The sequence below is a fragment of the Tinamus guttatus genome, unplaced genomic scaffold (assembly GCF_059628265.1).
Source record: "Tinamus guttatus ecotype Peru unplaced genomic scaffold, ASM5962826v1 Tinamus_guttatus_pri_ptg000260l, whole genome shotgun sequence".
Classification (NCBI taxonomy): Eukaryota; Metazoa; Chordata; class Aves; order Tinamiformes; family Tinamidae; genus Tinamus; species Tinamus guttatus.
Genome location: NW_028288794.1, coordinates 6,147,666 through 6,161,795, shown reverse-complemented (window position 1 = coordinate 6,161,795; position 14,130 = coordinate 6,147,666). Strand labels below are relative to the sequence as shown.

General features: G+C 39.3%; 1 protein-coding gene across 3 annotated transcripts in view; it reads left to right on the top strand.

Moving 5' to 3' along the window:
* The window catches only part of RAPGEF4 (Rap guanine nucleotide exchange factor 4), a 144,992-nt gene that overhangs the window by 97,264 nt on the left and 33,598 nt on the right, over positions 1-14,130 (top strand). For all 3 annotated transcript variants that reach the window (XM_088527036.1, XM_088527035.1, XM_088527034.1), the window contains 5 exons: positions 6,033-6,117; positions 8,944-9,004; positions 9,710-9,786; positions 11,280-11,426; positions 12,628-12,743. In XM_088527036.1, coding sequence (XP_088383162.1) covers positions 6,033-6,117; positions 8,944-9,004; positions 9,710-9,786; positions 11,280-11,426; positions 12,628-12,743 — 486 coding nt within the window. The remainder of the gene's footprint in view (positions 1-6,032; positions 6,118-8,943; positions 9,005-9,709; positions 9,787-11,279; positions 11,427-12,627; positions 12,744-14,130) is intronic.

Genomic DNA, 14,130 nt, shown 5'->3' with positions numbered 1-14,130 from the left:
AATTTTTCCATTCTTATTGTTGTAAAACCAATAGATCTTTTTTTAAAAAAGAAAAATACTTTCTGCGTAGGCCACTGAGGATGCTTGCCATTTTCAGATGGAAAATTGCCATCAGACCATGTCCTCTCACTAACTGGTTGGGTAGCCATCCTTTCAGCAGTACATTCTGGTCACACTGAAAGTTGTGCTAAAGCTTTTTTTTACAGGTAGCTTTATAGTGATAACTCAGAGACTTGTGTAAACTGTGTTTGATTCTGCATTGAAAGCCACTTTTTTATTATGCAGGTTGAATTTAGGGGCCCCTGAAGGCATATTTTATTTCTAGTTAAGTGCACTGAGAATAATGAGAGAAGAATGAATTACTTAAGGGAGTCTTTACTAAATATTTACTTGTAGAAGTTAGGTCAAGAAACGTAAGTACGCATAGCTGGATCGTGCTCCTTTGAGGCCATTGGAAAAGTTTGTTGTGGGCAGAATTGAGACTACAGTGTGAGAATTTTTATACTGAAAGTTTTAATGCACCTGGACCACTTAACAGAAAAAGAGCAAGCACTTGTGTTTCCTTCGATATCCTTCCCCTTCATTCTTCTCCCTGTTTTATCTATTTAGATTGTATGCTTGTTTGCACAGGGACCTGACTTAATCCACGAGTACAAGTTGGCCAGCACTTTTGCAAGCACTTGATAAAAGCACTGTATTTCAGAAAGTGCAGTTGAATATTTGGTCTTCTTAAAAATAGCAGACACTGTGGTGTAGCGGTATTTTTACAGGGTTACTTCTGTTTCTTCTATATGGCAGAGGTTTAGTCAAGGACAACCAAAGGGGCCTTCCCCATTGCATGAAAACCACCAACAAACAAGTTAGGGAGTCTGATGCTTCATAAACCCTTATGGTGTCAGGGAAAGTCAACATTTTGTTATTGCAGGATACTGTGCATTTCCCACTGAGGAGGGAGGTAGGGCTCCTTCCACCCGTGAGCAGACAACAGACATTATGGCCAGCGGGGACACGTGGTGTGTGCCAGGACTGCAGCTCCGCGCCATCTCCTGTGCCTGCGCCTCGCTGGAGCGGCGGCTCCCGCAGAATCGCTCCCCCAGGATACCGTGATTTTTGGCCACCTACTTTTCTTCTGTCTGCGTCGTGTCTTTCAGAGCAGCCAGTGTAAGTTCACCTTGGCAAGATCGATGTTAATTATCATCCATACTCCTTGCAGAGAGTTGAAAGGTTGGAATGATGCTGTGAAAAGTATTGCTCTCCCCCCTGCATTGCCACTTGCTCAGCATCATTTGAAGGAATATTCATAGGAGATTTTTCATGTAGTGGAGTGAGGAGACAGAGGTCTTCTCAAGACTGATGGCCATCTGACACCTTTCCTCTTCCCAGCCCTGAAAGTGCTTATTTTTGCTGCCCTTTGTGCACAGAAGAAAGTTTGTACTGCCAGGCAACATATTAACTACTGTTCTGGTATTCAGTTTACACATGTTATGGTTCTGTTAGTTAAAAATGCCATCTGTGCTGAGGTGTATCAAAGTTGTTGAAATGTCAGTGAATCCTCAAAGTCCTGCTAGTTTTGACTAGACCCCATTACAGCTGCCAAAAGTTGAAGGAATTGTCCGTGCTTCAGAGCCACTGGCTCTAGCTGACCTGAGCAGGACCCATGATTTTCAACCCCACACAGCTGCATTTTATAATAGCCACCACTTCCGGAGAGGTTGCAGAACTCGGATAATTACCACGAGAGAAATAAGACAATATTCTTTGATGAGAAGATTACTTTGAGAATTTGATTGTATAATGAAGCTGTTGCTTTGAAAGGTACTTTCTATTGTTCAAAATCTAAAAATCTCTAGTAAAAAGTGTCACTTGTTTTGACAAGCAACTTAAAAAATTCTCTGTTTATTACATTAACTGCAGCATTTTAACTGTCAAACTGTGAAAGAATGTTCTACAGTTTAAAAAACAGAATAGAGCTCAGGGAAATTTTTGGCAGGCTCTTGTTGCTATTGGTTTTTCTTTTTATTTTTTTTCTCTTTCCTTTTTTTTTTTTTTTTTTTTTTTTTTTGTAGAGACACAGGCACTGTGAATGTGAAAATAGCTTTTTGTGAAGTAGCAAACATGGCACTTTGCTCTTTCTAAGTGCCTGAAGCACTGAAGCACAGGTGCAGACCCTGAGCAGGCCCCTGGGGAGAATATTTTTCAATTAACAAATCTCTCTCTCAAATACTTTTCAATTCTTCAGTGTGAAAATATATCCTGAAAACATTTTTTTTTTAATTTGATTTCAATTTTGTTTAGCCATAGCTAATTTGGTAGTAAACTCTAATTAAATAGGACACCATAGTACCAAACCAGATGCCATAATGGCATAATCCTTTAAAGAGAGCATAATGTTTATTAGACATAGTATTAACTTAGACAATGTTTTGGATTATATTCTCTTTTAATGCTCTAGGCTGCCGTAAGTTATCAATATGACTGAAACTACAAATTCATGTTATCTATTCTTGGTGACTTCACTCAGCATTTTTTTTCTCAGTACAAATTGTGCTTGAGTCCACACGTGATCAGGAAGCAAATTTCAGTGTCACTTGTAGAAATAAGCTGAACAGGGCTTCAGGGATAGGAACTGGAAAAGGCTTAAACATGGTAAACAGCACAAAAGATATAGATATATCTATAGTAAAATAACCATTTAATTACCATTAACAATTTATAGTTCCATGAATATACTGGGAAATTTAAGCAATATATATCTCTTGCCTTGAAGAATTTTTATTTATATGTCATTTTCCAGCCAGCTGAAACTTATGTATACTCAGTTACTCCATGAGGAGTGTATCCAATTCCATAGTCCTTAATGGGGTTTTCTGCCAATGATCTTTAATAAATCAAGTGTTATTCCTGGGACAGGAAATACAGAAATACCGATATCCTTTCTGGATATCAGTTCACTGGTGTTTATTGCTGTTATGTGTGGTAAGTGGAATTTATGGCCTCAATCAAAGAACACTACTTCAAGTAGCTTCAAAGATTAGCCTCCGTGCTAGAGTAAATGGACTGGCACACACTTTCAAACGCAGACATAGGTAGTGGGGAGAATTACTCTTGTCTGCTATATATTATATATAGTATATGTTCTTTATAGCATATATTCTGTAGTACTAGAGCACAAAATATTTAGCCTGGAAAGATGCACCTTTTTGACATATCATAACAATGTTATGGGACCTCTGATCTTTTCCTTTGTTTTCTGTTATCTGAGAATGCTGTGATTAACTGTCTACTAAAAATTATTAGTGATGTTGCTTTTGTGCACATAGTTTACCAGAGCCAAAGTAGCATGTTAGTGTCAACACACTAGTCACAAAACAAGCTCAGTGTCTCTGACCTTGATAAATTCTCCAAACAACAAACAGTTTTTATTGATCACTTAATATTACCTGAGCTCTCCTCTCCATTAATGTGTAGCCTCGATCTCTACCTATCCCATTTATTATCCTGCCTATAACCAGGCATTGCTGTTAGAATGTGTCCCCTGCAGAAACTAGGTCTTTACACAGCAGGATGCTACAAATCAACATCAGTGGGTCACTACACAGGTTTTACAGAAGCCGTGATGCCTAATATCTCTCCACATGACATCTGGAGAAGCAAAAGTAAAGACTGGGTACATCCACTATAGATTGTCAGTCCTCCCAATGTGATAACACAGGAGACAAATGGACACGCTGAAAGAAGAGCGTCCCTTTTGTCTTGGTAGAGATCTGATATAGTTAGACATCATTCTTTCAGACTTTCTTTTCTTGCAGGAATTTGTTAAGCTGTTTTCCAAGAAATGCTGGTTTTGTGAGCTTGTAATTAATCCTGTTTCTTCCTATGGGAAGTTAAAATGTTTACCCTGTGTTTCTTAAAGCTGCAGTGAAAGGTAGGAGGTCCTGGCTAAGCTTTATTCCATTCTTAAGTAAGCATCTACTTCCCCACATAAATCACTAGGAGTGGCAGGCTCATAATTTCAAGACAAATTTTGAAATAGCAGCGAGCGAATATTTTGAGTCACTAGAGGGCATAGTAGTACCAGATCACTTTCTGTTTCCTCCTATACAGTTTGGTATAAAAAAAGAATAATTCCATCTAAGACATTTCTGTTCTAAATTGGTCTTTCATCTGGGCAATAAGAAGTGCATGTCATTGGTAAATGAAGAACAGATGAAAAATTCTGCTTGCTTGGCAGACGAGAGCTCGATTGTCCTTACGTTTTCTGTGACCTCCTCAGTACTGCTTTCATGCAAAAGAAGTCTCCATCACACTTGCTTTTTGAAAAGATGAAATATAATTCCAGAGCAAAAAAATTGCTGGATCTTGCACCATGTTGCTCCTTATATCTCAGACATGTTTTAGGCAGACTGTTGAACTGATAAATGATTATGTAAAATAACTACAGAGCAATATATCTCCCTTTTATCTGACTTTGATAACCCTCTAGATGCTGGATTCTCCTGGTGTATTGGCATTTTAGGAGGTAACTTTATATCAAAAGTGTTCATTGTTACTGACCTTCTGAGACTGTCCAAAGACTCAACTATGCTAATTCTTTAGAGGTCACCCACTGCAGAAAGTGGATTTAGACCTGTGCACTAGCCTGTTTCTAATGCAGGTATGTGAGCATTCTCCTCTGAAACTTCTGCCCCCTGCACTGGGCTTTCTTACATCTCTTTTCCACACTTAAAGTTTTCCTCTCACAGTTGCTCTTCTCCTCTGCTCTTGGCCCTTATGAATCAGTAATCTTATGATTTGTATTCTGCCTTTCACAAAACTGACCTATATATTGTTTGGAATGACTTAGTCCTCTGAGAGTAGCTAGGGATACTACTTTAAAGGAGTATGTGTGTGTAACTCCAGTGAGCTGTGTGAAATTACATCATGGGAGAATTTTTGCTGTTAGATAATAAAATGTTATCAAGCACTTTACCTCCCACTCACAAGATTCTCTTTAGTTTAATTGGAAGTTATGCATAGAAGTTCCTTCAGCTCCTTTTCCTGGCTGCTATTCCTTAGATCCTCCAAAGTGTCTCTGGCATCTGCAGTCCTGAGAGTATTTGTCGGCTTTTTTAGCAACTGAAAAATTCACTGGTGTATAGACTCTTTACAGAAATGCCTTTATTCCAATCACAGTGACAGCCGCTTCCTCACCAAGCTGGAGGAGGACTATTCCTTCATTGGTACATGCTTTTTGTTAATGGGAACTTTTTTATGTTTATCAGTGAGAGAGGCTGCAGTAACGAATGGTCCTTGCTTACCTCTGAGGCTAAACAGCATTAACTATACTCCAGAAACATTTAATGTTTTCCGAGATGCTCTGCTCCCTCTTTGAATCTGTTTCTCAGAAATCTGAGCAGTCCTTTCAATCCACCACGCCTGACTGTTTGCTACAACCAAGTAGTGTAGCCTATGGAAAACAGTGGAGATCCTGCCATGGCTTGGGAAGTCCTTGTGAAAGAAAGAAATCTTTGTATATCCCTTTTTTTATTGGCCATTTTACATGTAAACACCTTGATTTGCTCAGGAAGCTGCCTGACCAGGCCTCTGGCCTCATGGCTGCCATGCCTGCTCCTTTCTCTCAGGTAGCTGTACCGCACTTCCAGCCTGTGTGTGCTGTAGTCTCAAGCCAGAAGCCATTTTGGTCCCTGGTTAGCAAGGATGTACCCAAAATCCCTGAAGTGAAGGTGTGTAGGAGCCCGACTGCCACCTCGAGCCCTGCTGGGCCTCAGCGCACCAAGAGCACGTCCCATGGGGCACCTCGTTTCCTTTTTCAACTTCATGTAATACTCTTTACATCCTTTGACTTACTTTTTCCTCCTTCTGCACAAGACAATTTATTTGAGGCATACCCAGTATACAGTCATTTTGTGCTTAAGAATTTAACTGGCCTCTTCTGGTGACAGTACACCAGCATTTTGTGTTTTTCTGTGGTTTTGAAGGCATTTGTTTTGGGAACTTACGCGTTTTGCTGTCCTTTCTTCTTCTCTCTATAGGCCTGGCCAGAGAACTGTAGATGATTTAGAAATCATATATGAAGAACTTCTTCACATTAAGGCCTTATCTCACCTTTCTACCACAGTAAGTAATTGTAAAAATAATTCCAAAAACTCATTCCCAAAGGCAAGGCTGAGTTGCGACTTTCTTGGTAAGAAAGCAGAATCTGAGAGCCTGCAAACCATCGCACCCATCCTCTGCCCACACAGAACTTACTCCCACCTGTGGGTACTGCCCAAGCACCACACAGGGGTAGGTGTGTTGTCTTTCGGCTGGCAGACAAAGTTCTTCTAAGGCCTCCTCTTTCTGCACAATTCCTGCCTTACTGCCTTGTGACAGGTGCCTCATAGCCACAGTCTTGGTCCATACCTGGGTTTAAATTAACATGCATAAGATCAGACTTGATGCCTGGGATTGCACTGCTACTGAATTTCAGCAGAATGGATCTCCCTTTTCTGAACTTCTGGAGCTCTCAGCTAAACCAGTTGGGAGGAGTAACTACACAGCATAGGGCTGTTCTGCAGTGCTGGCCAGCTGATGCCTTGAGCATGACACACTGTGTAGAGCTAAAACGCACTTTTCTTGGTAGCCATAAGATGTGGATGCTCTCAGGAAAATGAAGCCAGTCACAGAGTAGGTTTATTTTTGATAATAAATTGTACAGAAGCTCTTGATGTTTTTAATAATTTTCAGCTAATGTTGACAGATGAAGCTAATTATGGAACTGCATTACAGAAAGTTAGTACCCTATGCAAAAATACAGCATCTGAAAGATGTTTTTTCAAACAGAATATTCAGTCAGAGCTACAGAGGTTAGTTCAGTTCAGAGTAACTCCAGAGCTCCAGAGTTAGGTCAGTGCAGAGTAACTGAACTAAAATGGTACAGTAGCCAAATTCATAGGCATTTCTGAGATATGAAAAAAAATCATTTAAAGAAGGACTTTTGTAAGATCCAGAAATTACACTTTTCAAATCAAACTAAAGAAGTCACTCAAGGTAAACGGATACTGGTAGAGAGCAGACAACACTCTTGTGACTAGACATAATCCAAAAAAGAAAAAAAAAAAACGTGCCATTGGGAGAAAATGGAAGAACTGCAGTTGATTCCATGCTTTTTGGTTAGAATTTGGAAATGCCAGCCTGTTACTTGCAACATGAACTGAAGCAGAGGACAAAACTTACTACTAACTTAGAGGAATTCTTCAGAGAGGCAGCAGGAAACTTTGCTCCTATGAAACAGAAGATTAATGGTCAATCAACTTGAAAGCAAATGGGATGATTATTTGTTTTAAGCAAGACATAATATCCAAAGTAATAAGTTTTTGAGATAAGCCACAGGCAACAGAAGATGACTGGACAAAACTAAAGTCTTGTGGTGGTGAACTAATCCCTGTTAAGGAAGTCTGCAAATTTAATATATAAAGGAAAAACTATTATATAATGCAGTGTTAAAAACGAACCAAATTCTGGGCTTCATCAAGAAGATTCATTAACTGCAGAGGCAAATGGCTGAAACAGCTGAAAGACACCTGAAGATATGCATGGGAGAGAAAAGCTCTCTACATTGCACAGAGAAGTGCTAAAGCTGACACACTTCTCTCCCTAGAGAAGTTTTTTTGCCTTCAGGCAGAGATTGTAAGGGAGTTTGGTGAGCAAATTAAAGTTTGGTTATGCAAATTAAAGGTCAGTGGGTGCATTTTCTGGTTGCTGAAGAAAACAAAATGTCCAAACACCTCTCTATATCTGTCTCCTTCCCCAGCTACAGCCAGAGAGTGCTCTTCACCATCAGGAAGGTGTTGGGGGCTTACACTAGGTACCTGAGCGGAGGTTTGCCAGAGCTTTTAGGACACCAGAGCATGAATTCATCCAATCATCTTAGAAGATGCAGCCCCCTCCCACTGTGGGGTTTGTGTCCAGAACTGGAGGGTTCCTCAGGATGCTTTTTGATGGCCTAAATACTATTGACTTCTAAATCCAGTTCTTCTCACTTTAACTGGTTGGGAGAATGGTGTGAAAATTCTACTACTAAATATATATTGGAGTGAGCTTTTGGTCTGTTACGTAACAATATCCAGACAGGAATGGTGATGAACTGATGTTCTCTGAAAACAAGAATCTCCCTGTCTAGAACCTGTCATCTAACTCGCTAGAGACTTGCAGTTATATGAAGAGGAGCATAAAGTGCAGAGGCAAACTGTGATCCCGAGTGCCTGAGGTCCCAAGTGCTGCTGCCGCTTTTTGAAAATGATGCTAACTCTGCTTATAGTGGGGGGAAAAAATGTTTGCACAGAGAGGCCATCTCACTAGAGACACTTGCCCAGTTGTGAGAGTTAATCACACCAGAGCAATACAAGGCCAAGAACAAGGGGTTCATACAAGATAGGGTCCCATTTAATGGATGGGCTGGACAGTTTATGTGGGCAGCAGTGGGGCAGAGCGGCAGTACTTGGAGCCTGGCACAGCCCTAGGGGCTGACCCATGGGGTGTGGGTAGAGGACTGGTTTTGTGGGGAAGAGCCGCCGCATTAGGGAGCACCCCAGGCTGTGGGAGAGCTGCTGCCTGTCGTCTGTAATAGACTGGTGGTTATTGCATGAAATTTTCCGTTGTGTTGATGTTAGTTGTCAGTGATGATTTCATATGTGCTTATGAAGGAAGTTGTAGAGGGCCATGTCTCAAAGGTGCCCATGTTGGAGGCATCTGGAACCACTGAATGTGGAGGCTCGTGTTATGTAAAGCGAAAGATTCAGCCTGGACAAGGAGTGAGGCAGAGCACTGCCTGCATGATGCACTGAGCCCTGAACTGCACAGGGAGAAGGAAAATGCCGGCGGAGGTATGTTGTACGAGCTTCCTTTCAGCAGCAAGAATGAAAGACCTAAAAAACCTATATATTTCTCTCTCTTTGTTTTAAGGTAAAGCGAGAATTAGCAGGCGTCCTCATTTTCGAGTCGCATCCCAAAGCAGGAACAGTCTGTAAGTAGAGTCCTGTCAGATCATCTTCCTTTGGTGGCATGAGCATTTAAATTCTTAGTGTTTAAATGACAAGAGCAAAATGTGGATGCTTGCCTCAAACTTGACCAGCACTCAGTACTCAAAACCTGGGTACTACCCTATTGCCAATTACAGGGGCAGCTACAAGATTAAATGTACATCCTTGGTTGGTTATGTATTCCTTAATATTTGGTATTTTAATTTAGACCAATCTCTACTTAAAATGTATTTTAACCTTACTTTTGAATTAAAAAGCCATCTTAATGCACAAAATAAATTATTTAAAATGCAAGATTGCTCAAATATGTTTATACTAGGAAGTTTTAGCAAATGAATGCCACATTTATAGATGCTAGGGAATAAGGGTTAGAACTCTGTGCTGCTGGTGGGATCAGTGCTGATTAGAAAGTGATAACCTGGCATGTATCAGTAGAGTACCAGTTGCAACTGCCATGGCAAATGAAAACAGCTTTCACATCGATGTAACAAAAAATAATGCATAGTTTGTAGAGTTTTTTTCCCTGAAATCAAAGGAAATTGCTTTTAAAGTCATGGTATGACCTTTTCAAGGTAATCATTAATACAACTACAGTAGTTACCTTGAATTTTATGAGTGCGGAATCTGACCCATTTACATTATGAATGTAATTACTATTCTCACTATAAAATCTTTTCTCTCTTTTGTAGTATTTAATCAGGGAGAAGAAGGCACTTCTTGGTACATTATCCTAAAGGGATCAGTAAACGTAGTCATTTATGGCAAGGTATTTTTCTGAAGCATTTTTATTTTATTCTTATTAATGAAATTGTAAGAATAAACTTCAAAAGAATGTGGTTTAATTTAGAGAAAAACAATTTTCTCAGAGGACACAAATTGAATGTAATCTTGTTAAGAAATGAACCAGTGGTATCCCTGATTATACTTTCAGCTGGTTATTGCATAATTCTGAGATGTATTACACACTTTCTGAGTGTAATTCAGCAGTTACATCAGTATTATTAGGACAAGTAATATACTGGAATTTGGTGAACCGCCAGATATCCATCGCATGCAAGTTCTCTCCTGTGCCTTTACCACCATATTTTACGTTTGGATGGCTAACTTCTTTCACAGATGTTAGGCACATCTGGCAGAAATGCTACTCTGTGACTGGTGGTTCTCAGGTTGAATGAAACTCTCCCAAACATATTCCTTTTCCATTTTAGTTACACTAAAGACCTAAAAGCACCTCTACTAAATTTGTTGTCTGTCAGGGAGACTTTTCAAGACACAGAAAAAGACTTTGGTACACCTCAGTCCTTTGGGTCTTTAAAAATCTGCCTCCCTTTATGGATTTCTCTTTCAGTGACTGAGAAATACGAATTCTGAACACTGAGCATTTCACAGAAATCTAACATAGAGGACCTGGTGCTATTTTTTCCCAAGTATCCCAAATTTAGATACTTGAACATTTTTTGCACCACTAGGTTAACCCGAATTGGAGCAAATGGATCTCTTCTGATTGATACCAGCGCTGTGATTTGGCTCTGTGTTGTTTCAGTGACAGCACAGCTCCAAAATGCTCACTAGAAGTATTTTAATATATCTTTGTTCTGAACTTTATCACATACATATCAGATATATTAGTTACTAAGCAGTTTTTGCAGTCACTCCATAGCCAGGTGTTATTATTTTAATGATCAAATCTGCTATTGCTACAGCACTACTTATGTATGAATAATTTTCCTATTTTCTGTGAGTAACACTGTAGTATATGAGGAATGATCAGCTTCTTATACCTCCCGTGGAAGGTAAACATTTAAACCCACAGTTTTGCCTAGACAACAACAACTAATACACTTTGAGATCTAGCATTAAATTAGAAGTAGGTCAGAATTAAATCCAAACGGTAAAACAGGGACTGGAACTGCTGGAGAAAAGACTCTCAATATGATGTTCTGAAAATTTGATCTTTATTTTTCAGGGCCTCTTAAAAAAAAAAAAAAAAAACACACAACTTCATCAGGGCTAGAAGAGTCCTTCACTCTGAATCTAGTTTCAGAGAATAAGCCAATTCTTTTCTATTCTTGCTTTTCTCTAGGAATAGTAATAACCAGCTATCAAGTATTGTTTCCTAGTCATTATTTTGGCTGTTGATTTCCTGCCAAATAGATTTGTTTTGGTATTTGATTGTGAAGTCTGGTGTTTGTACGAGGACGTTCAATAGAGCCCGCGGTAATGATGGGTTTCAGCATGTAAATGTTTTGCTCCGCGCAGGGTGTGGTGTGTACCCTGCACGAAGGAGACGACTTTGGCAAGTTAGCGCTTGTGAACGATGCTCCCAGAGCGGCATCCATCGTGCTGCGGGAGGACAACTGCCACTTCCTGAGGGTGGACAAGGAGGACTTCAACCGAATCCTCCGGGTAAGCGTGGCAAGGGCCACCCGGGCTGCGGCAGCTCGGGACTGGCAAATCTTCCTAGAATCGGTCTTATTACCTGGTACACTGAGAGAGGTACCTTGTTTGAAGTCTCCCCTTGTTGTAGAGCAAAGATGTGATTGCCTAGAAAGTTAAGTAAAGAATATAAGAAATTTTCTTTTGTTTTGCTGTTCCTAACTCAGCCCTTAAAGTGGGACTAAATGGAATCTCTTTCTAGGTTTTGTGTGTGATGTCCCAGCCAAATACTGAATAAAACAAGACTGCCTGTTGTTCTATATAGGTCAATATCAAGTGCCTTAAGCTCAATAGATTCAAGACACAATAAAGTGATAATTAAGTAAGCTACAGATAAAGACACAGACAATCTTTATCAGAGGTTTCTAGAAAGATAGATCCACCCAAGTTTTATTGCTGTTGGTGTTATCCCCAATGCATTTCAAAGTCCAAATGTAATTCCATAACAGAAACCTGCATCCAGATATAAGCTGCTCTCTGATCATTCTTAGTACTGAAATTCAAAATCAAGATCATGCTGTATTGGAATACAGTAAAATTGGTAATGCATCAGTGAAAGCAGTCCAGAAGAACACTATGTGAGCAAAACAACATGTGTTTGTTGAGTGTTTATGGTACAAAAGGGAGCTGGGATGCCATTGGTAGTAAGGCTGGGCTGGACATGGAGACTCCAACTGAGTAACTTCTGTCAGTGCTTTAAAGAAGGCTCAAGTCTGTCACCTTACCAATATTCTGTTGTGTTATTTGTGTGAACACTCTATTCTGACAGTAGAAAATGAAATCGGTTTCCAACAGTTTACTGAGCTGAGACCATTTTTAGAAACCATTTTCTTTTAAGAATACCTAAGAAAAAGGATAATGTTCATGTAACAGCACAGATAGAGATTACATTACATATTGAAAGTCAGGAGCATCTCTGGCTTTGGCAAACTTGGTTTGCTCTGCCACATCCAGAGATTTCTCGCAGCGGTTGCTCTAGTCTCTCCCATGGTTTTCCGATTATTCCAGTGCTTGGCTCTTTATTCTGCCTATTAAAAAGGCAGAATAAAGATGGTTTAACCTAGGTGAGAAGAGGCCTCTTTTCTTTTGTGATTGAGGGTCATGCACTTATTCAGAGACTAATCAGCCAAATCAGGAGCAGCTACTTTATTAAAAACAACTTGTCTTGCAGGATGTAGAAGCAAATACAGTAAGACTCAAAGAACATGACCAAGATGTGTTGGTATTGGAGAAGATCCCAGCAGGAAACAGAGCTTCTAATCAAGGAAACTCACAGCCTCAGCACAAGTATGTTTTCATTCAATAGTACGAATGTCAGACTATGATTAACCTTTTCATATAGTATTATTATCCAAACAATAGCATATTTCCCCTTTCTATGCAAAAATACAGTACATAAAAAGTTTTATTTTTTAGCCATCAGCTAATCACATTGCCCCTAGCAGGCAGTATATCCATTTTCAGCAACACACTATAGTTCTATGGCTTCATACAATAATTCTCTAAAAATCTCACTGTAAATACTTATCAAATGTAATAGCTTGTAAATAGACTGCACATGGAGAATGCTGAAATCCTGTTAAGCTATGCTACTGCATAAAAGATATGAGGAAAATATATTGTTTTATTGTTAATACAGATATTTTCATTTTGCATTTCAAACTCTTGATTCTGATAAAAGTTTGCTCGTTACAATTTATATACAAAAAGAGGATTTCAAGCAGCGAAAGTCACACAGCTTATCTTACAGAATAGGTTTGTACTATAATAACAATATTCATTATATTTTCTTTACTGTCTGAAAGAGAGAAAGTACAATTCTGTTTGGTTGCTACTGTGATAAGAGTGGAGTGAGGTTATTATCATTCCAAATGCTCATAAAACCGCTTAGGGCATTGTAAATGTATTATTTTCCTGCATGTGAGGAGATGTAGGATTCCACTGTTGTAAATGCAGCTGGGCTATTGTGTTCGTTACTGAAGGAGTTTGTATTCCCTAGTGCAGAAGGAATTAACTTTGGTACCCTCCATTTTCATCTATGCACTCCTACAGGAACATGCACATTTTGTGCATATGTGTATATTAATGAGCATAAATACACACACAGAGGCAACGGTAATCCTTAGAGAAGAAAGTACAGGAGTATTCTCTTTTCAATAATCATCATTTCTTTGTTAAGATGAAATTTTCAGTTCAAATAAGGATGCACAATTTGGTGTAACATAACCATTTTCCTGAGCAACATTCAAACAACTCGATAAGCACGAAAAATTTTGAAGTCTCTTTGCCTGCACCTTTTTCTCAGAGAAAGAGCTAATTTACTATGAGACATTTTGAATACAGTTCTTGTCTGATCTGTGATTTTCACATATCTATTTTATCTGCCTAAGTGAAGAGATTTTATCTGTGAAGGGTTAGACAAACCATTCTTTATATTTTTACACAAGCATTTCACATATTTCAGAAACTGCCATTTCATCTTTCATGTCATCTATTACAGAAATGCACTGTTCTCCCAGGAAATGATTTACTCTTAGAGCAAGATTCCCTGTGCCTTAATCAGTGAGACTTGACTACAGCCAGTGGATTTGCATCAGCAACTGCTATACACAACAGCTTAGTCCTAGGTTTGCATCCATTTTCTTGAGTATGATACGTTTTTCATGCTTTCAGA